Source organism: Sminthopsis crassicaudata, chromosome 2 (genome assembly GCF_048593235.1).
Source record: "Sminthopsis crassicaudata isolate SCR6 chromosome 2, ASM4859323v1, whole genome shotgun sequence".
NCBI classification, from domain to species: Eukaryota; Metazoa; Chordata; class Mammalia; order Dasyuromorphia; family Dasyuridae; genus Sminthopsis; species Sminthopsis crassicaudata.
In genome coordinates, this window is record NC_133618.1 from 330,052,716 (window position 1) to 330,077,580 (window position 24,865).

Sequence of the window (24,865 nt, forward strand, 5' to 3'; positions counted from 1 at the left end):
GAGAATCAGTTGTTAAAACGTTACCAGTGTACCCCCTGTCTATACCTCCATGATTTCCTGCCTTTCCCATGGCCTTTCTGATTTATTTTTTCTAGTCAGCTTCTGGGAGGCATTAGGAAACACCTGTAATAAACCATAAGTCTTCTAAGAGTAAATATGACCTGAAAGAGCCAGGTTTTCAAGAGGTTACCAATTGCTTTTTTTCACAGGTTTAAATTTTATAATGAAGGTTGATAGCCTTTATGTTTTACAGTGTGTTTTGACATATTTTCTAAAGGATTTTCTTTTTTCCCCTTTACTGGGGTTTCCTAAAATGTAAATGATAAAACTAGTTTCAAGAAAATACATTGCTGTTAATTTTTGAATTACTCAGAAGGGACCTTGCAAAAAAAGGCCTTCTACATATATTTTTCTTATTTGAGCATTATAAACTCTACTCTGTTATTATTTTCTGTCTCCCCAGGTGGAAAAAAACTTGTACAGGGATTTAAGTGACTTGCCTTTGGTTTCCCACAGCTAGTAAATGTCAGAGATGGAATCTAGACCTGCATCATTCTGAATGAGTCAAAACACTTTATACATTTTTACTTTTGTGGCTCTTAGTTTTTAAGTTAAAATCTTCTTTATATCTACCTTTTGTTTTGTTTTATTTAGTAAGCATGCTATAAATTCTATTGTCAAATCATGCTTTGTTTTTAAAATGTTTTATTAATATCTTTTGGTTTTTTTTTAAAAACATCATTATAATTTTCCTTCAGTATCATTTTCTTCCACTCCAGTGAGTCATATGAGATTGCTTTTTAGTTTAAAAATTGAAAAAAATGTCTACATGATTTTGGTGGTTTCCTGTATATATTTTGAATACTAAAAAGTAAACAAAGGCAGAAGTAGCACAGTTTCAGGGAGAAACTGGGCTAGATTTGGATTTGAAAGACCTCAGTTTAAATAAACATCTCAGACATTTATTTACTACCAGTGCTTTTGGGTCTTAGGGATGTGCTTTCAAATGTTTTAATAATCAGTTTCCCTGAAAAAACAAAATGTACACTTAATTTCCTTTTTAAGTGTGATCTGAATTAACATTTTTCTTAAACCACTTTTCTTTTTTTATTAAAGGTTTTTATTTTTCAAAACACACACACACACACACACACACACACATATATATATATAGAGAGAGAGAGAGAGAGAGAGAGAGAGAGAATTCTGCAACATTTGCTCATGCAAAACCTTGTGTTTCCAGTTTTTTTCTCCCCCTTCTCCTACCCCCCCCACCCCTAGATGGCAAGTAGTTTCAATATATGTTAAACATAAAATATGTGTTAAACATGATAGAAATATATGTTAAATCCAATATATGCATACACACACACACACACACACACACACACACATATATACAATTATCTTGCTGTACAAGAAAAATCAAATCAAACCAGAAAAGAAAAATGATGAATAAAATAAAATGCAAGCAAAAAACAACAAAAAGAGTGAGAATGCTATGTTGTGAATCACACTCAGTTCCCTCAGTCCTCTCTTTGGGTGTAGATAGCTCATTGGAACTGGTCTGAATCATCTCATTGTTTAAAGAGAGCCTTGTACATCAGAAATGATCATTGTATAATATTGCTGTTGCCATGTATAATGATCTCCTGGTTCTGCTCATTTCACTTAGCATCAGTTTTTGTAAATCTCTCCAGACCTCTCTAAAATCATTCTCCTGATCATTTCTTATAGAACAATAATATTCCATAGCATTCAGATACCATAACATATTCAACCATTCTCCAATTGATGGGCATCCACTCAGTTTTCCAGTTTTCTTGCCATTACCAAAAAGGGCTGCCACAAAACATTTTTTGCACATGTCGGTCCCCTTTCCCTCCTTTAAGATTTCTTTGGGATATAAGCTCAGTACTAAGCACTGCTGGGTCAAAGGATATGCACAGTTTGATAACTAATTTGAGTATAGTTCCAAATTGCTCTCCAGAATGTTTGGATCCGTTCACAACTCCACTAACAATGCATCAGTGTCCCAGTTTTCCTGCATCCCCTCCAACATTCATCATTATCTTTTCTGTCATCTTAGCCAATCTGAGAGGCATGTTTGTGGTATCTCAGAGTTGTCTTAATTTTGCGTTTTCTCTGGTCAATAATAATTTTAGAGCACCTTTTCATATAAGTAAAGATGATTTCATTTTCTTCATCTGAATATTGTCTGTTTCATATCCTTTGACCATTCTTAATCACTTTTCTTAAGTCTAAAACAACAAAATAAAATCAAAACCTTGATTTGTAAACATTATCAGAGTTTCTGGGGTAGAAAATGCTAATTGGACTCTAATAATTTATATTTATTTATTTATTTATTTATACCATTCTCAAACTGGTTAGAGCTGGCTCTAGGATGCCACTGTTTCCTTATCTTTAAAGGAAAGGAAGTTGAAACCGGATGGTGTTTAAGATAATTTTCTAGCACCAAAATCCTGTGATTCTTTAGTATCTAAAAAAACTATTTTAGTCCCAAGCAGCAGGAAACAATAATAATCTTCCTTTATCAAAAATTGTCTTTCTACCAAAATCCTTTTCAATACCTAAACATTTTTAACAAAAATTAACATTTTTAAAAGATAATTTTTTTGTTATCTCCCTAATCAAAAATATGTTATTTTCCACAAAACAGTATTTTTTTACCCTAATACTTCTATATTGTGAAGAGCTTATTATTAGCAACAGAAAACCCTTTAACCAACAAAATGCTGATTTAGATTTTATTTCTAGTGATTTCTGTGAAACTCAGAAACTTCAGACATTAGGTCAGTCTTTACACATTATTACCTTTATTATGAAGCCTTAAGTCAGTTTATGAAGCAAAAAGGTAGAGAAAATGACATGAAAATGCATACTCCCTGTATTTGAGGTCTATTCTTCTTATATTTTCGAGTCTGAAAACTAGATGTATTCTAGTCATATCTCTACATGATGTTTTAGAATTATTCTGTAAATATAGGAGTTTCCCTAGGTTTCCAAAAATTATCTTGTCTATCAAATCAATATTTTATCAGTTAACCACATTTGTTTCAAAGTAGTTCATGCTACTAAAGTTATACCTTATTTTCCCATGGATTCTGTTAAATATATTCATGCAGATTAACCTTTTTGATCTTGAAATCAGAAAGACCTTTCTATACCATCTAGCATGTTCAACTCCTAATTGTCTGCCTGAATATTGTTCACTGTTCATTTTAAACAATAGGATATGTTAACTGCAGAACTATTGTAACTCAAACCCTGCAGTTTATGGCTTGATGTTTTGTGTTGAACTTTTAGTTCAAAAAGAGAAGTAAGGCTGTCAGAGCTTCATTTACCATGAGTAAATAAAAGGATCCATTATTTCTATCTAAGGAAGCAGCCCCTATTATTCTTCACTTTTAGAATGACATTTCTCAAAGGACAGGCGGAGCACAAGTAATTAGGATAGTCCTTTGGGGATTTTAGCTGATTAGAGTACCCTTGTGACTAATGCAAACTGCCTGGCTCAGTCTTCCAACCCTCCATCTGCTTTCCTCTTTCCGCTGTCCATTTAGTCTCTTTAGTCGCAGTTTTGGGAAATTTTTTAAATTGCTGTCCTCTATCAGTTTTCCATAGATCCTATATGGCTGGCAAACTCTTAGGAGACATCAAATCATTCCTTTCACTACATTCCAATACTAGAAACAATTATTGTGGAAAAATAGTAAGTCATCAAAGATAGCCTGATACCTATAATTAGATTCTCCTGTCTTCTTCAGCATGGCTTTTAGATAAATAATTCTATTGAGGTTAATATTTGGATTTCAAACATACAGTTGCTTTCAGCCATTTGCAGTTTGCTCTTTTGCGATATTTCTCAATAAGAATTATTTTAAAAAGTTATTTGTGTGCTAATAAAGTTGGGGGTTAAGAAGCAAAAACTTTTTTTTTTTTTTTTTAGCATATTGCTTTAAAATTTAGCCATGTAATTTTTAAAGCCTATATGTTTTCTTGCATTCTTAATACTTTAAAGAAGTTTGTTTTTACATTTTGCAATTTACAAAGAAAAATTAGTTCTATATTATAACATATAAGGCCTGCTGAGAAGTTTCTTGATTCTGTGAGAAACTGTATCAATAGGTTTTTTTGGTGCTATTCTTAATTTCTTTTGAAGAAGATAAAGCACAAATAAAATCAAAACCTTTCCTCCAGTTTGTTTCTTTAGATTGTTTTAAGTAACTTGGGATAAAAGGTTGGAATTATCATCCTTGTCTAAGGCCTACTATTAATGGTACACTGGCAAATGATGGCATAGTGAATGCCTACGATTCCTGCTGTTGCTACTAGTAGATTGCTTGAGTTTGGAGGTTCCAACTGCAGTAGGTCTAAAGTTGATCAAGTGGTCACACTAAGCTTGATACCAATATAGTGAGCTCCTGACATGGAAGGAACACCAGACTGCTCAAAGAAGAGCAAATTGGCTCAGATCAGCATTGGAACAAGGCAATCACAAAGCAATGGAAATGAATCATGAGTACAATGGTCATTGCCCCTCCAACTGGGGCAAGATAGGGATACTTAGTCTCCAAAAATAACTAACTAACTAAATAAATAAATAAAACCAAAAAACCTAATAGCACTTCTCTCTTAAAGTGAAATTTCAATGACTAGAGTTTACAATTGTAGCATTTCATATTAAGGAATATTGATTAGTGCGTTAGTGCTTAGTTCCAACTTTGATGTTGCTAAACATAAAGATTTCCATTTAAATGTTCAATTTAAATACTAGTAACAATACACCATTAAATTTCAGATATGTTCTTGTTAATAGTTTGGATTTATGACATTTTCTTCAAAAAAATAAATGTCTGAAAACAAAATAATCTTTTTTTTTCTGTCTTGTCTTCCCTGTTTAATTCTGTTCAATGAGCATTTCTTACCAAATATTGTGTTACCAGTTATGGTATCACATATTGGGTTAAGTGTCATTAATATAAAGATAAAAATAAAAAATGGTTCCTATCCTAAGAAAATCTCTGTCCTCAGAACTTACGTTCTTATTATACTACCTACCCATTACTATCTAACACGCTTTCAGAAAATGTTCTTTAGAATTTTAATTACCCCTTGAGCAATTTAATGATGAAATTTAACTTTTTATGTTTTGTTTTCTTAGTTTCTTTCTTTTTATTTCATTAGTATAAGAAACTCATTGAGAAAATTATTCCCTCTTCCATTCAATGCAGTCTGCAATTTAAAGAATTGCTCAGAGTAATGAGAGATTAAATAATTTATTCCTTGTCACACAGTCCATATGTGTCAGAGGTGGGATTTTAATCTGGGTGTAATGTTATTACAAGACTATTTCTGTGCTTATTACGTCAACCTGCTGTTCTGACTTTTAGAACCATTCTTAGCAATTTTGTAGTTGTAGTGTTATTATTCAGAATAATATCTATAACAATTTCATTACTCCTTATCTTTTCTATTTATTATTGAAAATGGCCAATTAGGATATTTTAGGGCTTCAATTATTGCTTAGCTATTAGCTTTAGTTTATGTTCTATTTTGCTTCAAAATTTTGGAGCTTGAAGAATTTAATTTAGTTTAATATAACTCCTGCCTCCTGAATTATACATACTGACTTTGTGTGAATGAAGTTGTGTATCAGAACTGATCATATGTAACAGAGTAAAGAGGAGTAGATTATTTGACATTAAATTTAAAATTATTTTAGTCTTGAAAAGAATATGAAGAGGTAGAAAATAAGACCTTGGGAAGAGGAGCAAAGAGACTCAGTAGAACTGTTTTGTCTGAAATATTCTTTATTATTTTCACTTCCCAAACTTTCCAGGCTCTGCTTTTGTTGTTTCCAATGCATTATAACAGCTATTGAGCAAGAAATGAATTCATTGAGATACAATGTTTTAAAGAAAATCCTTGAAATGGAAGCAGTACCAAAATAGCCAAAGATGATATCAGCTGATGTCAACATCACTTCCCTTGGACAACTTCCTTGAATCTTTCTAATTGCTGGGGTTTCCTTCTCATGACAAGTCTTTTCAGAATCCACATTCTAGTTCTTTTGGGAGTTCTGCCAGCAATTCCAGAGAACATGAATAGAGTCATAGGGCAAAAACTGGATTATTATTATAAAAAGAAGGCGTAGCCACTTTCTCCTATAAACTAAGGAAACACCTCAAGAGGAAAAAATTGTTCCTTCAAAAGAGGAGGCTTTTCTCTTGCTTAATTGGTAGTGCATATTTTTACTAGACATTCTCAACTGTGATTTTACTAATATATCTCCCCCCTTCTTCCTTTCAGCTCACTTCTTTAACTGAGGAGGACATGATATAATCTCCATAGAGTTTTAAAGAATGGCATCTGGGCCTATGCCTCCTACTAAAGATGAACAGCTTTCCTCTGGCATCGATGATCTCCACTTTTCACTACAAGGTAAATTAAATGGGAATTTGTTAGCTCTACTTGGGTTTTAGATAGTGGATATGAGGAAACCTTACTCTTTTCTATTCAGAAATTTTGTAGCTACTGTTTTGATTACTATCTCTATAGGCAGAGATTATATTTTTCCCTTTTTAAAAATATGTACTTTAGGCCTGTTATTTAGGTAACAGTTAGCTAGAGAAATAAGTAATGGATAAAAGAAGTTAAAAAATCTAAATACATTGTATATAATTGATTATTTTTTTCTAACAGAAAAAGGGGAATTTTGTTATCAGAGTTTCCTTGTGTTTGTGACTTTATTATCTTTTTCACATTCTTCATTTTATATCTTCATCTATCTATATAAATATAGTTGAGTCAGTAATTTAATAAGAACACAGAGTTATTCCATATTAATAATTTGGGTACTTTTTAAACCATTTGAGTTTTATACAAAATATATTTATAGAGAATTGGTTTGTCTTTTACTGCTTCTTGGCAATGTTTGCAATGTTTGTGTGGTTTTGAGAGCTCAGTAGTTAGTCACTCTGCCTTTGTTTTGTTTCCTTGTTAGCTACCTGTTTGATCCAGTTGCTCTTTGAGATGAAAGGTCAGACAGAAAAGCTCTCTGAGTGAAGTAGATTTTAGGATTGGAAGCAAAACAATATCATGTATGGAAGAAATAAGTTTATAGCTTTTTCTTAGCATCCTCATCCTCTAGTTTAGGATTTTTAACGTGGGATCCATGAACTAAGTTTTAAAAAACTTGATAATTTTATTTAAATATCATTTGTTTACTTTCTAATCCTATGCATTTTATTTTATTCATTTAAAGGCATTATTCTAAGAAGGGGCAGCTGGATGGACAGTGCATAGAGCTGTAGAACTGGAGTCAGGAATATATGAGTTCAGATCTTGCTTTAGACACTTAAATCTGTGTGATTCTTGGCAAGTCACTTAAATGTGTTTGCCTCAGTTTCCTTATCTGAAAAGTGATCTGGAAAAGGCAAATCACGGGGTCACAAAGAGTTGGACACAATTGAAATGAGCCAACTTGATATCCTAAGATGGGTTCCACAAATTTTAATAGATTTCCAAAGGGGTTCATGACACCAGAAATGTTTAAGAACCTCTGTTCTATTTGTTGTTGTGTTTGTTTGCTGTGTGTGTGTGATGATAAAATTTGTATACACTAGTTTATCTTTAAGTTACTATTTTAAAAGTTGATGACCAATATGCACAGTTGTTTTTAAAATATTTTAACTTTCAAATTTGATAATCTTTTGATTAATCTAGATCCTCTCTTTGAGGGTAAAAAGGCAAACTAATTCTTAGGAATTCTAGCTATTTTGATATAAAGCTATAGTGCCTTATACAGAAGACATTTAAGTTACTATCTGCACAGAGCAATGCAATATGTAGGCAGCTGAAATGCATGGTTACAGGATTGGATAGAGATTAATTTTTTAAAAGAAATTATTTTTCAGTAACTCAGTCTACATAGAGTTATATTTAGAAATAGAATTCAGCTTCTATCTTAACTGAAAGATTGCAGAACTGAATGAAGATAGTGATTATGCATCTCTTTGATCATCTCTAATTATGTCTGCTTCTTGGTTTTCAATGCAATGTGGGGCATAGAACATAATATTAAACCAAGTGAAGATTTACAAATTATTTCCTCATCCGAAAGCATTTCTAATGAATGTTTTAAGAATATTTTCTATAATTTTTGACAATAGATCTTGGAGAATGGGGTGGCCTGATCTAGTCTTCAGGTGCTCTTTTGGCAACCAACCCTGTACTAGGAACATAAACCTCTTTTATTAATAATTGTATCTTTACATTTAAGAGATCGTAGATCTATTCCAACATTTGTATAAATATTTGCTAAGCTAAATAAAATGATTTTTTAATTTGCTACTGCTTATTTTTCTATTAAAACTTGAAAAAATAAACACAGTTTACTGCTGATCAAGAGGACATGTATAGTAAAGACAGCCAAATTATATCAATGTGTAGGAAGGTTAGCCTTAGTTCACAGAATAAGATTTATAGATTTCAGTTTATACTTAATGAATGTTGGGTTAGATCTTCATCTTTTTTATTTGTCCATAAGTAAAATCAAATCTGTGTTTGCTGGTAAGAAACCATTAAAAAAAAGGGGGAGCAAAGAATCCTTTTTCTTTTGTCAATGTTTGTTTATTTTTCTTTTCTCCCAAAACTCATAGTTTTTTTTAAGTTAATGTTTCTTTTAATCAGTAGAAATCCATTTTCTTTCTAATCCAATATGCCATCTTATTGAGGAGAAAAGAACAAATTCCTCATCCCATATTAATAGGCATAGTCAAACAAAACAAATTCCCTCATTGGTTGTAGAAAAACAGAAACACAAAAAACCTCATTTTGTACCCTAAGTTCATCACCTTTTTATCAGATGGTGGATAGCATATTTCATCATCAGCCCTCTGGTATCATGAATGGTAATTCTTTTGATCAAGTCTTCTAGTTTTCAAATCTATTTGTGTTTACAGAATTGTTATTAGTGTAGAAATGTGGTTCTGCTCATTTCATTCTTCATCAGTTTATAGAAAGTCCTCTGAGTTAATTTAATTTGCTTTTCTAGTTATTATTTACTCTGCATCAATATATGCAAGTCTTTCTGTGACTGAAATGATCTATTTCTTCATTTCTTATAGCCTAATAGTATTTTGCCACATTCATATACCACAATTTGTTCAGCCTGTTGACAGGTGTCCCCTTTGTTTCCAGTATTTTGGTTTTTGTATTCCACAAAAAGAACTGTTCTTTTTGTGCATACAGGATCTTTTTCTGGTTTTTTTTTTTTTTCATCTCTTTTAGGTATGGGTTTAGTAGTGGTATAATTGAGTGAAAGAGCATACACTGGTTAGTAATTTTTTGTGTATAATTCCAAATTGCTTTCCAGAATGGTTGTTCCTGTTTTTTGATCTACCAAACAGTTCTCATTTTTGGTAGTTCTTTTTTCTCCACCTTGTAAATGTTGTTGTTCCCCAAGCATGTGCCCTCAGTCATTTTCTTATTGCAAACAGGCAGAGGCAGCTAGATTGTACATTGGATAAATCTCTGGAATTGGAGTCAGGGTGAGTTCAAATCTGATTCCAGACATTTACTAGCCATGTGTCCCTAGACAAGTCAATCTCTACCTGTCTCAAGTTTTCCTCAGCTATAAAAATAGGAATGATAATAGTATCTATTTCCCAAGATTACTGTTAGGATCAAATAATATTTCTAAAGCACTTAGCATATTGCTTGGTTCATACTTAATTAATGTCTGTTTCCCCTCCTTTTCTTTTCTTCTTATGCCTTGGCTATTTCATCTACTTTATATATTTATCTATTTTCTTCTACTTTTTTAAAAACAGAAACAACATGTGGCTTTAAAGATCACTCCTATTTAAAACACCCTTAAATCTATAACTGTTATTCTGAGGTTCAGGCTCACGAAACCAATTGTCTTCTGAACATCTCTACCCACCTGCCCACTGTTATGTAAAACTTCATATTTCCAAAACAAAGCATTTTATCTTTCTCTCTATATCTTCCCCTTTATTGTTTCTGTTAGTAAATGCTATCATCTATGTAAAGCTTTGTTTTTGAGTCTTTTTTTCTCCCTTAAATCTTTTATCTAACGATGTAAAATTGTTTATTAATATTATTTTATGGGGTAAAATTTGTTAAATGTTAATTTATGTGGCAACTACTGTATCCAACATTCTATATATAAGTTCTGATGGAGTTAAAAAAAACTGAAGATAAAAGTTTAGATAAAACCTACTCCTTGTCATGTTAGAGATTTTAAGTACAAAATTATGTAAGGCAAGTATAGAAGAGAGGGACAAAATAATAGGTAAAATCTGAGGGGGAAGAGTCATTATTGACAGGTCTTCTTAACCTGGAATTCATGGATGTTTTAAAAAACTTTGATAACTATGTCAATATAATTAGTTTTGCATATTGACATATGTATTTTGTTTTATATATTTAAAAACAACATTCTGAGAAATCTGTGGATTTCATTGGAATGTCAAATACTATTATAGAATGTTAAGAATGTCTGACTAAAAGGCTACTTGGAGGGAGTAACATTTGAGTTGTAATTTAAAGTAGAAATATCAAACATTCACCACCAACCATTCAATATTTATAAAAGTGTCCTGAACCATATTAAAATGTAATTGGGAAATATTTAATAAAAGACATAAATACAATAAAACATAGTTAATGTTGTATTTTATTTAGTTGTTTTTATGTTGCATTTTAAAATTAAGTTGATATGTGACCTGTGGGAATCCTTATGTATGGATTAAAGGTTCCTATTTCTATTTGAGTTTGACATCATTGCAAAATTATCATTGATGAAGTCTAGTCATGTTGATACATAGCATATGGTCTGCAGTGTTTCCTCAATAACTATGGGTTAGCCAACAACATGTTCCTTTGAATAAAAGCATAATCATAAAATGAGTTATTTTCCCCAGAATACAGAATTTTAGAGTTGGAAAGAACCTTTGGGGCCATATGTTGCAATCTATACCCAATGTATAATCAAGTGGTCATTATGTTTATTACCTACCCAACAAAATAATCCTCTGCTTAAAGAGCCCTCCTCCTCAAGGAGGGAGAGATCAATATTTTTCAAGACAATCCATCCCACTTTTAGATTTTTCTAATTTTTAGAAGGTTTTCTTGATGTCTAGCTTAAATTTATGTCTTTACAACTTCCACCCATTGTTTCTGGTTTTCCCTCATGCAGGCAAATAGAATTAATCTAATTTCTCTTCAAACACCTGGAGACAGCCATCTTGGAGTTGTCTTTCCTCCAGGCTAAACTTCTCGATTCTATCAATCTTCATATGACATAGACCTAATGCCCTTCACCACTATCAGAGGTCTTTCCCATTAGAAGGACACAAGGTGAATACTGATGACATACTGAGGAGATTTAAGTATCAAGGTTTATTCAATCTTCAAAGAAAATGTTATTTCCCAATGATAAGTTTCATGAGGCAGGAGGATATGATGGAAAAGTGTAAAGAAGTCCAAAAGCAGTGCAGCTGGTAGAAAATGTGCCTAGCACATATAGACATATATAATCAATACTTTATATATATATATATATATACATATATATAATAGATATATAATAGATACTTAATAAATGCTTATTGACTGACAACTAATCTGACCCAGAGAAAATATTTACAGACTTCCTTATTCTTAAATTCCTCTTGCCCCAGATCCCATTAACTTCTATAGCTGTCACATCATATTATTAACTCATAGTGAGGTTGCAATCCCCTAGAGAACACTTAGATATTTTTCAGCTATTCCATTCTCTACTCATCTCCTCCATCTTCTACTAAGAAAGTTGATTTTTTGAACCCACTTGTAAGACTTTACATTTATTTCATTTGAATTTGATCTTTTTAGATTCATCCAGTATTTTACTCTGTTAAGATTTTTCTGAACCCTGATTTGCCATTCAAAGTCTTAACTTTTGTTTGTAATTTTGTATTATCTGCAAATTGTTAGCTTGCTCTCTATGCATTTGTCCCAGTCACTGACATTTACCATTGTAATAAATAGCATGGGACAAGTACAGATCCCTGAGGTAGTCTCCTGGTGATGTTCTGCCAAGTTGTCTTTGAACCTTTAACAACTACTCCCTGATTGAGATCATTCAACCAGGTCCATATCATTCTAACTATATTATCATTTAAACTAGATAAAGTCACATAAGAATAGTATGATGTACTTTGCCAAATGTTTTGTTAACATCTAGGTAAAATGTATCTATAGCTATCTTCTCACTCTCCAGTTTAATAATCCTATGAAAAAGGAAATAAAATTACTCTGACATCACCTGTTCTTGATGAAGCCAAACTGGCTGTTTGTAATTACCACTTCCTTTGCTAGATGAACCATAAATGAACACTTTTAGAATTTTCCCAGGAATTGAGGTCAAATACTTAGGCTTATACAGACTGTGTCTTTTCTCCTCCTCCTCCTCTTCCTCCTCCTCTTCCTCCTCCTCCTCCTCCTCCTCTTTCTTCTTCTCCTTCTTCTCCTTCTTCTCCTTCTCCTCCTCTTCCTCCTCTTCCTCCTCCTCCTCCTCCTCCTTCTCCTTCTCCTCCTTCTCCTCCTCCTCCTTCTCCTCCTCCTCCTTCTCCTCCTCCTCCTTCTCCTCCTCCTCCTCCTCCTTCTTCTCCTCCTCCTCCTCTTTCTCCTTCTCCTCCTCTTCCTCCTCTTCCTCCTCCTCCTCTTCCTCTTCCTTCTTCTTTTTTTTTGAAAACAGAGACAACATTTTCTTTTCTCAGATCTTGTAGTATCCTCCTATTTTCTATGATCTTTCAAATATCTCACAATATTTTGGTAAACACAGTTATCAGATCTTTTCATATTTAAGAAGATATATTCTTACAGTATTAATTAAAATCAAATAGGTGATCTCTTTCTAATTCCTTATTTATTATATCAACTCTCTGATAGTCATGGGACTTTGAATGATACATGTGTGGGAATGGGCCTATGGGGCCCTCACAGGAAGTATGCTGTAAGGCTCCCTTAGAAACTTCTGAGTGCTACAAACCTAGACAGGCTCATCTTTGGGAATCATTTATCAGTCATCTGTGCTCAAAGAAGGAATCCCAAAATGGAAAACCAGTTGAGCCCAGGCTCAGCTTAGCAGGCAAAGTAAAGCCTGCTCTAAGTGTCTACATGGGAACAGTGGACGAAAAGGTCATTCCTTCTATTGTCATTGTGGAAGCACTTTAAACAACCCCAACATAATCTCTGGGCTGGAAGAAAAAAGAGGCAAAGAGTAGATTGCCTCTTATTAAAGATCCAGTGACTTAGTGACTCCTTGCTCAGTGGCCAGTATGGGGATAGCTTTGTCATCTTATTGTTTCTACCAGGTCCTTCAATATTTGGTCACATTTGTCCTTCAAATCTCTAGAAAATTTTAGGGGATCCTGTTTCATGTTCTCTTAGGTGATCCTCTAGGTTCATTGCCTCGAATGCTCTGTACAACCCTATTGCTCTCATTTCTGTCTCTCTTTGCAAATACAAAAGTCATTCTCCTTGACAGAAAAAGCAAAGTCAAAATAAGATTTGAGCAAATTGGTCTTCTCTCTGTTGCGAGTATTTATCTTTATGCCATCTACTTGTGTAGCTGTTCTCTCTTCTTTTGATTCCTTCATCTAGTTCCCTTCATCTAGTTTTAAAAACTTCAACACCCTTTCATTGCCCTTTATTTGCCTCAGATAGTATGATATTCTTATTTCTACTGTTTTGTTTGCTTTTGCTTCCATGTTCTGTCTTCAACTTTTATAAATTTAGGCTAGCAGGTGAATTCCTTGTGAATCCACATTGGCCTGTTCCCTTAAAAAGCAATGAGCTGAAGTAAGGCAATTGGTACTAATTTGAAGGTTGTAGGTAATTTCATTAGAGAACATATAGTCACTGCCAGATACTTAACTTAGTAGTTAACTATGCTTATTTGAAAGAATGTGATCAAAGGCTTCTGAGGAAAAATTGTGTAGATTTGATAAACTACATTAAAAATGATAGGACTGGTTGCTAAAATATTTAGGTGCAGTATGTCTGTGTGTCATAGAGGTAGCTAGATGGCTTAGAGCAGGGATTCTCAAACTACAGCCCAAGGGCCAGATGCTACTGGCTGAGGATGTTTATGAGGCCGACGAGTTATGGCAAATGGGCTGAGGGGCTGAGACAGAGTGTGAGTTTTTGTTTTTACTGTAGTCTGACCCTCCCACAGTCTGAGGGCCAGGGAACTGGCCCCCTATTTAAAAAGTTTGAGGACCACTGGCTTAGAGAATAGAGTACCAGGCTTGGAATACTGGAGTACTGGAGTACTGGAGAAAGAAATGTCAACCTTTAACCTCATGGATCGTAGGCTCTGCTCTGGTCCATGAGGTTATGAAGAGTTAGATATGACTGAAAAACAACAAAATATCTGTGTACTCCAAGAACATATTCCAGGTCTCAAAAACCAGGGCTTTTGACCAAATATTCATGATCCATTCTATCAAGATTTAAAAAAAAAGTACAGGGAAAAATTAATCTTTTTTTTTAACAGCTGATATTCTTACCTTTGTTAAATGGAGCTGGTCCTGTCTGAATTCATTTGTAATGGTAGCTTGGCTTTGAAAGTGGAAACTTATCTCTTATCTACATTGTCACACCCAAAGATGGCCCCCACCCTGATTTGGAATAACACACCTGGAAAAATATAGGAATGTCTGCCTTAAAAATATAGTGATTCATCTTTCTGATGACTGATGAAAAGTGATATGGGGCTTAAAAAAAAAAATTAGGGTAGCCTGAGAAATAGAAATGGTAGTGATAAAACTCAGGAAACATACCTAGAGATAATTTTATATTTTTTGCATTTTCTTTAGCTTCATTTTTTCATTGAATTTTCATGTGGTTTTGAGTCCTTTTCCTTTACCTACATATTGCTATTCTCTTAGGAGAAAAAGATATAGATGAAAGATGAAAGTGGTGATGCTAATGCTTATGAATGTCAGTATAATATTTTTGGCCAACTATAAGTTGTTTTTTCATCTGATGATTTTCTTATTTTTTTATTTTTTATTTTTTAAAATTATTATAGCTTTTTATTTACAAGATATACGCATGGCTAATTTTACAGCACTGACAATTGCCAAGCCTTTTGTTCTCATTTTCCCCCTCCTTCCCTCCACCCCCCTCCCCCAAATGGCAGGTTGACCAATACATGTGACATATGTTAAAATATAAGTTAAATACAATATATGTATATATGTCCAAACAGTTATTTTGCTGTACAAAAAGAATCGGACTTTGAAATAGTGTACAATTAGCCTGTGAAGGAAATCCAAAATGCAGGTGAACAAAAATAGGGGTATTGGGAATTCTATGTAGTGGATCATAGTCATCTCCCAGAGTTCTTTCGCTGGGTGTAGCTGGTTCAGTTCATTACTGCTCTATTGGAATTGATTTGGTTCATCTCATTGTTGAAGAGGGCCACGTCCATCAGAATTGATCATCATATAGTATTATTGTTGAAGTACATAATGATCTCTCCTGGTCCTGCTCATTTCACTCAGCATCAGTTCATGTAAGTCTCTCTAGGCCTTTCTGAAATCATCTTGTTGGTCATTTCTTACAGAACAATAATATTCCATAATATTCATATACCACAATTTATTCAGCCATTCTCCAATTGATGGACATCCATTCAGTTTCCAGTTTCTAGTCACCACAAAGAGGGCTGCCACAAACATTCTTGCACATACAGGTCCCTTTCTCTTCTTTAAAATCTCTTTGGTATATAAGCCCAGTAGTAATACTGCTGGGTCAAAGGATATGCACAGGGTATGCACGTGATAACTTTTTGAGCATAGTTACAAATCGTTCTCCAGAATGGCCGGATTCTTTCACAACTCCACCAATAATGTATCAGTGTCTCTGTTTTCCCACATCCACTCCACCATTCTTCATTATCTTTCCCTGTCATTCTAGCCAATCTGACATCTGATGATTTTTTTATAGAAAAATCACAATGAACATATCTCACTTTGAAGTATCCTAATGTATGAATGCATGTGTACAAAGTACTTGTTCCCTAGTTTATTTGCTTTATAAAATAACTCTTTGCATATAAAAGTTTTGATGTTACAACTCACTTAAAGAGATCTAATGCATTTAAAAGTTAACTTATAAAAATCAGTTTTCACTGGGCTTCTCAGGAATTTATATTGTATAAGATGACAGAAAACAATTGAATAAAATTATTTTGAGCTGGTATAAAACAAATATAAAGTGTCAGAATTTATATTGTGCCAACTAGCAGTTCACTTCAATTCAACTCTCTTAAATGAACTTACTTGTAAGAGCCAACTTTGTGAAGAGCATTTTACAATGCCTAGGTGATATGTAAAGTTTGTTGTTTTTTTATTGTTGTTCAATCATGTGACCTCTTTGGGGGGTTTTAAGGCAAAGATATTGGCATGATTTGTCATCCTTCTCTTGCTTAATTTACAGATGATGAAACTAAGACAAACAGAATTAAGTGAGTTGTCCAAGGTCACAGCTAGTGTCTGAGAAAAGAAAAGTCCTTCCTGACTCAAGACCTGGCACTCTATCCACTGTGCCACCTAACTTCCCTCAATGACAATAGTAGCTAGCATTTATATACTTACTATGTGCCAGACATCATGCTAAGCGTCTTAAAAATATTAACTTATTTGATCCTCATGATCTTATGAGGATTAATGGCTGAGAGTGGAATGAGGGAGGAGGTCATGAAAAGCATAAATGAAAAGGGGTCATTACTGGCTTCAGAGATAAAAGAAAGCTTCTGGAACCTCCTTTCAATTATAGGACTGGTAGGAGTAGATGACAAGTTTCTCCTTTTTTTAGGTTTATTAATTTACCTTTACAAGCTGAAAGTTATTAAATGGCCTAAGCATAATTTATGAGATAGAATTTAGGTGTTTCTTAAAGGGAAGCCATTTGCTCACTTCTTAATGTTAGAATAAGCTCAGTTATTTATAGGTTGTAAATAAGGTAGCTTCTAACTTTAAAATGCCCAATTTCTTTCCCTGGTGGGAGCTATAACCCTCACCAGAATCCAATCTATGCCTGCTTGGGACCTTTTATCAAGGAAGGTAGAGCTTTTAGATAATAAGACTGTCCAGAAAAAGAAAAAAGTTAGAAGTTGTAAGCAATAGAGACATCTTAGGACAATTTTTTTTTGTTGTTTGTTTGTTTGTTGTTTTTGTTGTTGTTGTTGTTGTTGTTTGTTTGTTTGTTGTTGTTGTTTTTGTTTTGTTTTGTTTTGTTTTGTTTTTGAAGAGTGGTAGACTCCTAAGAAAAGAATTCCTTCCATGGTCTGCAATCTCACTGATTGATAATTGATTTGGGGTCATATGGATAAGAGGAACTGTCATTTGTGTATAATTACTAATTAGATTTAGATTAAATGTATTTGAGTGTATTTGAGAGATATTGCAATGGTGACTTGGACATGAGGAGAGAGGGTGAGAGATAGTGAGGAGTTCCTGATGTCTAATAGGTTGACAGCCTGAGAGATTGGGAGGATTATATTCCTCTCACTAATAATAGGGAAGTCAGAGGTGGGAGTTAAGGAAAACATACTAAGTTCTATTTGGGATATACGAAATTGAATGTGTCTCCTGGACATCCAGTTTGATATTTTTGAAAGGTAGTTAGAGACTTCAGTTTGGAAGTCAGCTGCTGTATGCAGTTAATTCTTTGCTTAGACCACAGCCTAAGGCCCAGATTCCCTCTCCTTCTGGAACTCAACCCTGAGGTACAGATAACCGTTTCCCCCTACCATTCTCCACCTCACTCCATCCCCAGCAGCCCCAGATCTGAAACTGGTTAGTAAGCAACAGTGGCCAGTTAGCATCTATTCTTGCAAACTGAGCCAGATTGAGCTCCTATTTGCTAATGTTAGAATCTTTTTGTCCTGATGCTAGAAAGTTATATGGAGCCATTCCTGACCAGACCCTATCCTCAGTGTTCATAGCTCTCTCTGTCTGTCTATGCTTATCTAGGCTAGAAAAATGACTTGCTGTGATCTTTTCTCTTGCATTCACGATCAGGACTGGGAAGGGTAAGGTAGGCTGCACATCATCCTGCTACTCTACCATTGGCTTCTCCCATTTTTAATTATTATCAGTTTGTGCCTCTATTTTGCTTTTAGTATTTAGAATGTGGTTATTTGGCCAACTTGTACACTTTCTGGATAACCATCTAAATGCTATAGAACTAAAGGTCCCAGATTACTCTTGGGCTGATCATATTATTCATGAATTATCAACCAACCGATATTAAGCATTTACTTTGTGATAGACAATTTGCTAGTTGCTGGGGATGAAAAGACAAATATGGAGTAGTTTCTGTCCTTAAGGGTTTGTATTCTAACATAAACGATATGTACCCATGGGAGTTTTGGCTTTGGATTTGAATCTATCTAAGACACTTCCTGGTTGGGATACCCTAGACAAGCCACTTAGCCTAAAAGAACCTCCATTTCCTCTTCTGTAAAATGGGGATAGTAATAATACCCACCTGACAGAGTTGCTGTGAGGATTATATTAGAAAACATAAAGTACTTTGCAAACCTCAAGGTCCTATATAAATACTAACTATATAAGTAAGAAGCTAGGTGGGGCCTTAGTGCACAAAGTGCTGGTCCTGGAGTCAAGAAAACTCATTCATTTTCTTGAGTTCAAATCTGACTTCAGACACTAACTTTGTGAACCTAGCAAGTCATTTAACCTCATTTGCTTATTTTCTCCTTATTAAGTGAGCAGGAGAAGGAAATGGCAAACTAATTCAGTATCATTGCCAAGAAAACAAAGATTTGGACATGACTGAACAACATATATATAAGCATATATGACTATATCTAAGTCCTTTTTTTCTTCTTTTTGATTTCTGATTTTGTACTATTTCAATCTTACTAGAGTAAAATGGAAGTAGCTAAAATTCAGTTAAGTATATTTTTTACTTCTGATTTGGTGAGGACAAGTTATAATTCTCGATTTTAAAAAATGACATTTTTGTTCACTCTGGAATCAGGTTTGTTTGTTACTATAACTGCGCTTCATAAACATTATCTGATTTGATCTCTCAAAGGTTGGTACCCTTTCAGAAGGAGTGTGGGAATCTTCCAGGGATTCCTTCTGGCACAGTGAGTTGGTGACTGTGTCTTCTGGGCATGTGGAGATCCTGTCCAACCAGCTCATCTAAGCTGACTGAAAGTGTTCTCTTAAGTAATAGGCTTCCAGCAATACAATATATTAAGTCCAGTTCCCAAGGCATTGAAAATAGTTGAGGACAACAAAGGGTATCAGGGAATTCTTTCCCCTGAATGGCTGACTTGCTTTTTCCCTATGTGTCATTTGTGGCGGAGATTGCAGACTATTTAGACAGAATTAATTGATCTTTGTTAATTTCTTCTTACCTAATGTGATGTAAAAACGAGAGGTTTTGCCTTCAGCATAATTTTATGCTATTGGTTCCTGATTATAAGGAAGTATTTAACTACAACCAGTGATAGCAGTCTTTCTGCAGGAGAGAGAACAAAGTGATCTCACCCTGGCTCTAGCAGTCTTGCAGGATTATTAACAGCTTGTTTGTTTATAGTAGCACCCTCTCCTGAGAATCTGTTTTAAGAGTATTTAAAACTAAGGGAAAAATTATTTTGAAACCCAGGTACATGAATTTAGTATCAATTTGCTTGAAATAAATTCTTGCAAATACTTTTCCAAAGAATCTCCTCCCCCCAAAAAAAAACTTCCTTCAGCTAAGAAACGATGAAAAAAAGAATGCCATATGTACCTGTATCCTTTTGTGAGTTAAATGAATAATGAATAGAAATAGTGTGAGGAGGTTGATTCATTTTTAGAAATTTTATAGAAAAACTTTTAAGACATTTTTAGCTTTTATGACTTCATTTATGTTTTTAATTTTGTTTTTTCTTCTTGTTCACAATAATATAATGAGTTCATGTAACTATCTGATATTTTTTATTTAAAAAAGCTTGTAGGTCAGTAATTTTCAGCAGCAGCATTCTGAATACAATGTTGTCATTAAGTGGACATAGTGACTAGGAAGAAGTTGTATCATATTACCTCTGCCACCACTCCAAGAGTTTCCTTTCATGTGGTCTTGCCAAAAATGCTAGTGAATGATTAACAGACTGCAGGACCTGTCTAAAGCCACATTGGACCTGGTTACTATGCAATTTCAAACAATGCTTGTATGTTTTATTTAGTAATCTTATCTTCTGAATGGCATTTTAATAGAATAAAAAAATGCTATCCTTTCTGGGTAGATAATAGCATTACTTGGAGGGGTTCAATAGTGAAATATGAGTCATTATAGAGGAACTATTACTACATATCTAATATATATACTCTGCATTTACCTGAAGGGAATAATGTATTTTGTTCATTTAAATATCTTATTGTCATATTTGAGATTTTTCATATTTGTTAACTTGGACTCCAGGCAAGACTGCAAGGACACGATTTATGTAGTGGAATTTTGGCCACACTAAAAGAAATCAGGATATGAATAGGTGGTAACTTTGTTAGTTTCATAATCAGCACATAAAAAAAGGGATTTTACACCAGGGCACTGATATTCAAGACAACATCTTTCTTCCCCACCCAGAATGCTGTCTGTATATCTTCCCTTTCAGCCCTCCACACAACAGCTTTGCTACAATGCAGCAATCCCTGAATCCTGCAACCAGAATCCTTGGCTCTTAAACTTGGGTCCCATTGTACTGGTGTACAACTTCAATGTAGTCAAACTTTCCCGGGAATGGGCTACCAACTCTGTTCCTCTTTCTGATTCCCAGTTGAAGGAATTCCTAGTTATGACTCAAGTTTCAATACACTAAAAATTCAGTTATTTTTTAAAATTACCTTAGGAGTCTAGAAGAATTAAAGCATAGAATTGCTTATTTATTTATAAGGAATCCATACTTGGAAAGAAATTCAGAATCATCTTCAGTTTGCTCACTTTGTAATTATACCTTACTGTGTAAATTAACCTTAACTAAAAGGAAAGAGCCCCAAAGCTAAAAGATGGCTGTGTGACTCATAGATATAGTATTGTGACTTTTTTTTCCCTTAATGTAGTGAGGTAGATATAACAATTACTTATGGTTATCAAAGAGAAGTCAATGAAAGAGGAAAGGGTTAAATAATTCTACCCATTTGGCAGAAATGTGTCTTTCCCTGAAGTTGCAACAAGATTCTCAACATGTGTAACAGGGATGAAAAGGAGTATAAGAAAGACATAGGCTAGATGATTTGCCTTCACAGTGCTGATTATTAAGTCAAAAGAAACATAAATCTCTCCCACAGCCCTTCAGATATGTTTATCTATTTATTGACATTTTATATCTTATCTATTTCGGAGAGGATTTAGAGTGGCCTTTTGGTTATTTGGTTGATTGTTAAATCAAAATTCCAGTGTTAATTGCCCATCATCTAATGTGTCTCATTGACATTAAATTCTTCATGACGTCATGCTATTATTATACTTTTGATTGAAATTTGTTACCCTTTTCTTAGAAAGCTTATTTTACTTAAGTGAAATAAAATATATTTTTTCTTCACTGACAATATATATTCTTTTTTCACATATAATAATATATTTGAAAGCAACTCTTTAGGTATGTTTGAGATTTTAAAGGGAAATATATATATATATATATATATATATATATACATATAATTTTTTTTTTCAGATAGGATTTCTACTTTGGGTTTGTGGGAACTTTGATTTCATTCTTGCTAATTTGGGGTAGCTTGTGCTATTCTGGGTCAGTTACATTTAGAAAACTAGGGCAAGATAAATCCAAGGTCACTTAATGCCCTGTTAAAGTGAGCTAACAAAGAATCCATTCTTTTTCCAAAGAAATAAGAGTCCTGTGTAATTAACCACATGAGAGATATGGGGCTTTCCAAGCTATATTTTTTTTTTTTTTGGTTGTTATCATTCATTATGCCTTGAAAGTAAAATGACATTTATAACTACACATTCTAAATACTTTTTGAGTGAAAATGTAGAAATTCTTAGACACATTTATAGCTACATGATTAGTACTTGGTTATTGGCTTAATGTCCCATAGAACATAGATGAATCTAACTTGGATACTACAAGTAAACTTTGTTTTTTTAGAGGCCACAGGGTCAACTACCTAGTTAAGTGCCCAAGGACAGATTTGAACCCTGGTCCAGATCTGCTGTTCTATCCACTGTGCCACCTAGCTGTTCCAATAATAGAACTTCTAAAATTGCTTTAGGACCCTTAAGTAAGTATGGGTCCTAAATGTGAGCTACAAATATAGCATGTTTTAAATAGAACTGAACCATGAGTCAGAAGGGCAGTGTAGGAGATTTTTTCTGCCATTTAAGATCTGTGTCACTCTAGCAACAATATATAATTGTGCTTTTCATTCTAGAATTTTTTTCCCTCCAAATTGAATATTCCAATAGCAAATGATATATGAAAATCATTGTTATTTCAATACATTTCTCAGATTATTAGTGATTTGGAACAATTTTTCACAGAGTTATTAGAAGTTTGTGGTACTTCTTTTGATAGGAATTTGCTCTTATTTTAGAAAGAACAACTCAAGCTTGGTCTTATGTATTTTGTTTGCTCCCTGTATATCTTATATAATAGACCATTATCAGATGTATTTAATATGAAAAATTTTTTCCATTTAAAAGCATCTTTTCTTGTTCTGTATCTATTGATTTCACTTGTGCAAAAATTTTTCCATTTCAAATAGTCAAAATTATCTATTTTATTTCTTTATAATAGTTTCTATCATTCATTTAGTTAATAATCTGTTCTCCCCATGTAGACATGAAAGGTCACTGATCTGATTCTCTTTAAATTGATGTATATAGTCATATCTTAGAGACATTGCAGTTCCAGACCCCCCCCCCCAATAAAGCATATATTGCAATAAACCCAATGAATTTTTTTGGTTTCTCAGTGCATGTAAAAGTTATATTTACCCTATACTACAGTCCATTAAGTATATAATAATATTATGTCTAAAAAAAACAATACATGCCTTGATTAAAAAATACATTATTGCTAAAAACTGCTAACCTTCATCTCAACTTTCAGTGAGTCCTAATCTTTTTGCTGGTGGAGAATCTGGTCTGGATGATGATGACTGTTGGCTGATTGGGATGGTAGTTGCTGAAATTTTGGGTGGTTGTGTCAATATCTTAAAATAAGATAGCAATGAAGCTTGCCACATCATTGACTGATTGTTCCTTTCACTAGAACACTTAAAAGCCATTGAGAGGTTTTTATTTTTTATTTTTGTAAATAATATTTTCTTTTTTTCCATTTACATATAAAGATAATTTTCAACATTCATTTTTATAATATTGAGTTCAAATTTTTTCTCTTTACCTTCCCCCCTTTCCCCCTACCTAAGACAGTAAGCAGATATCGATTATTTATGTGCAGTCATGTTAAACATATTTCCACATTAATAAAGTTGTGAAAGAACAAAAGGGAAAAACCACAAAAAAGAATGAATAAAAAAGTGAAAATAATGTGCGTTAATATGCATTTAGACTTCATAGTTCATTCTCTGGATGTGGGTAGCATTTCCAGTCATAAGTCCTTTGGAATTGTCTTGGATAATTGTATTGCTAAGAACCATGTCTGTAATAGTTAATCATTGCATAATATTGCTATTATTGTGTACAGTGTTCTCTTGGTTCTGCTCACTTCACTAAGCATCAGTTCAATGTAAATTTTTCCAGGTTTTTTCTGAAATCCATCTGCTCATCATTTTTTATAGCATAATAGTATTGCATTACATTCATATACTACAGCTTGTTCTGCTATTCCTCAATTGATGGGCTTTTAGGTTTAATTGATTTTAATTGGCTTAATTTCAGTATTGTTATAATTCAGGGAATAGGAAGTTCTGAGGAAAGGGAGAGAGAAAAAATGAATCATTGGCACAACAATCAGAACCCACACAACATTTATCAATTAAGTTCTCATCTTTCATGACCACATTGTGTGGTGGTGCCCCAAAACAATTATAATAGCAACATCAAAGATCACTGATAATAGATCACCATAACAGAAATAATTATAACAAAAAATTTGAAATATTGCACAAAATATGACATGAGATGAACACGTGCTGTTGGAAAAAATTGGCTCTGATGAATTTGTCACAAATCTTTAATTTGTAAAAATTTGTAAAAAAACAATGCAAATCTGTGAAATACAGAGTCATGGTGATATGTCATGTATGTGAGAAATAGTAAAAAAAAAAAAAAAAAAAAAAACTCATTTGACTGGACCATAGAGTATAAAAAGGGAAGTAATCTCTAAGAGTGGAAAAATAAAAAAGGAAAGAATGGAGGGCTTATAATTCCAGAAAGGTTTGACCTTGATTTTAGAGTTGATAGTAAGCTACTGAAATTTACTGTGTAAAGGAGTGTCATAGTCAAACCTGTGCATCACTTTGGCACTCATATGGAACATGGTTAGATTGGCGAGGGGAGAAACTGGAGGCAGGAAGTCAAATTAGGATAGTCAACAAAAAAAAAAAAAAAAAAAAAAAGAGAGAGAAGAGATTCTAAACTTGAGTGGTAATTATGTGAGTAGAAGGAAGGGGATGGTATGAGAAATGTGAATGTAAGATTGACAGTATTTGACATTGGTTTTCTATGGGGGATGTATAACAATGAGTATCAAGTCATTCCTAGCTTACTGGAAGGATGATAGCGCACTCAATAAAAGTAGGAAAGTTTAAAATAG

The 24,865-nt window shown here is 33.5% G+C and overlaps 1 protein-coding gene across 4 annotated transcripts in view; it reads left to right on the plus strand.

The window, feature by feature from the left end:
• SYNE2 (spectrin repeat containing nuclear envelope protein 2) overlaps positions 1 to 24,865 on the plus strand; it is a 385,421-nt gene that overhangs the window by 38,727 nt on the left and 321,829 nt on the right. For all 4 annotated transcript variants that reach the window (XM_074290333.1, XM_074290335.1, XM_074290334.1 and 1 more), the window contains exon 2: positions 6,337 to 6,468. In XM_074290333.1, the coding sequence (XP_074146434.1) occupies positions 6,390 to 6,468 (79 nt within the window). In that variant the 5' untranslated portion in view covers positions 6,337 to 6,389. The remainder of the gene's footprint in view (positions 1 to 6,336; positions 6,469 to 24,865) is intronic.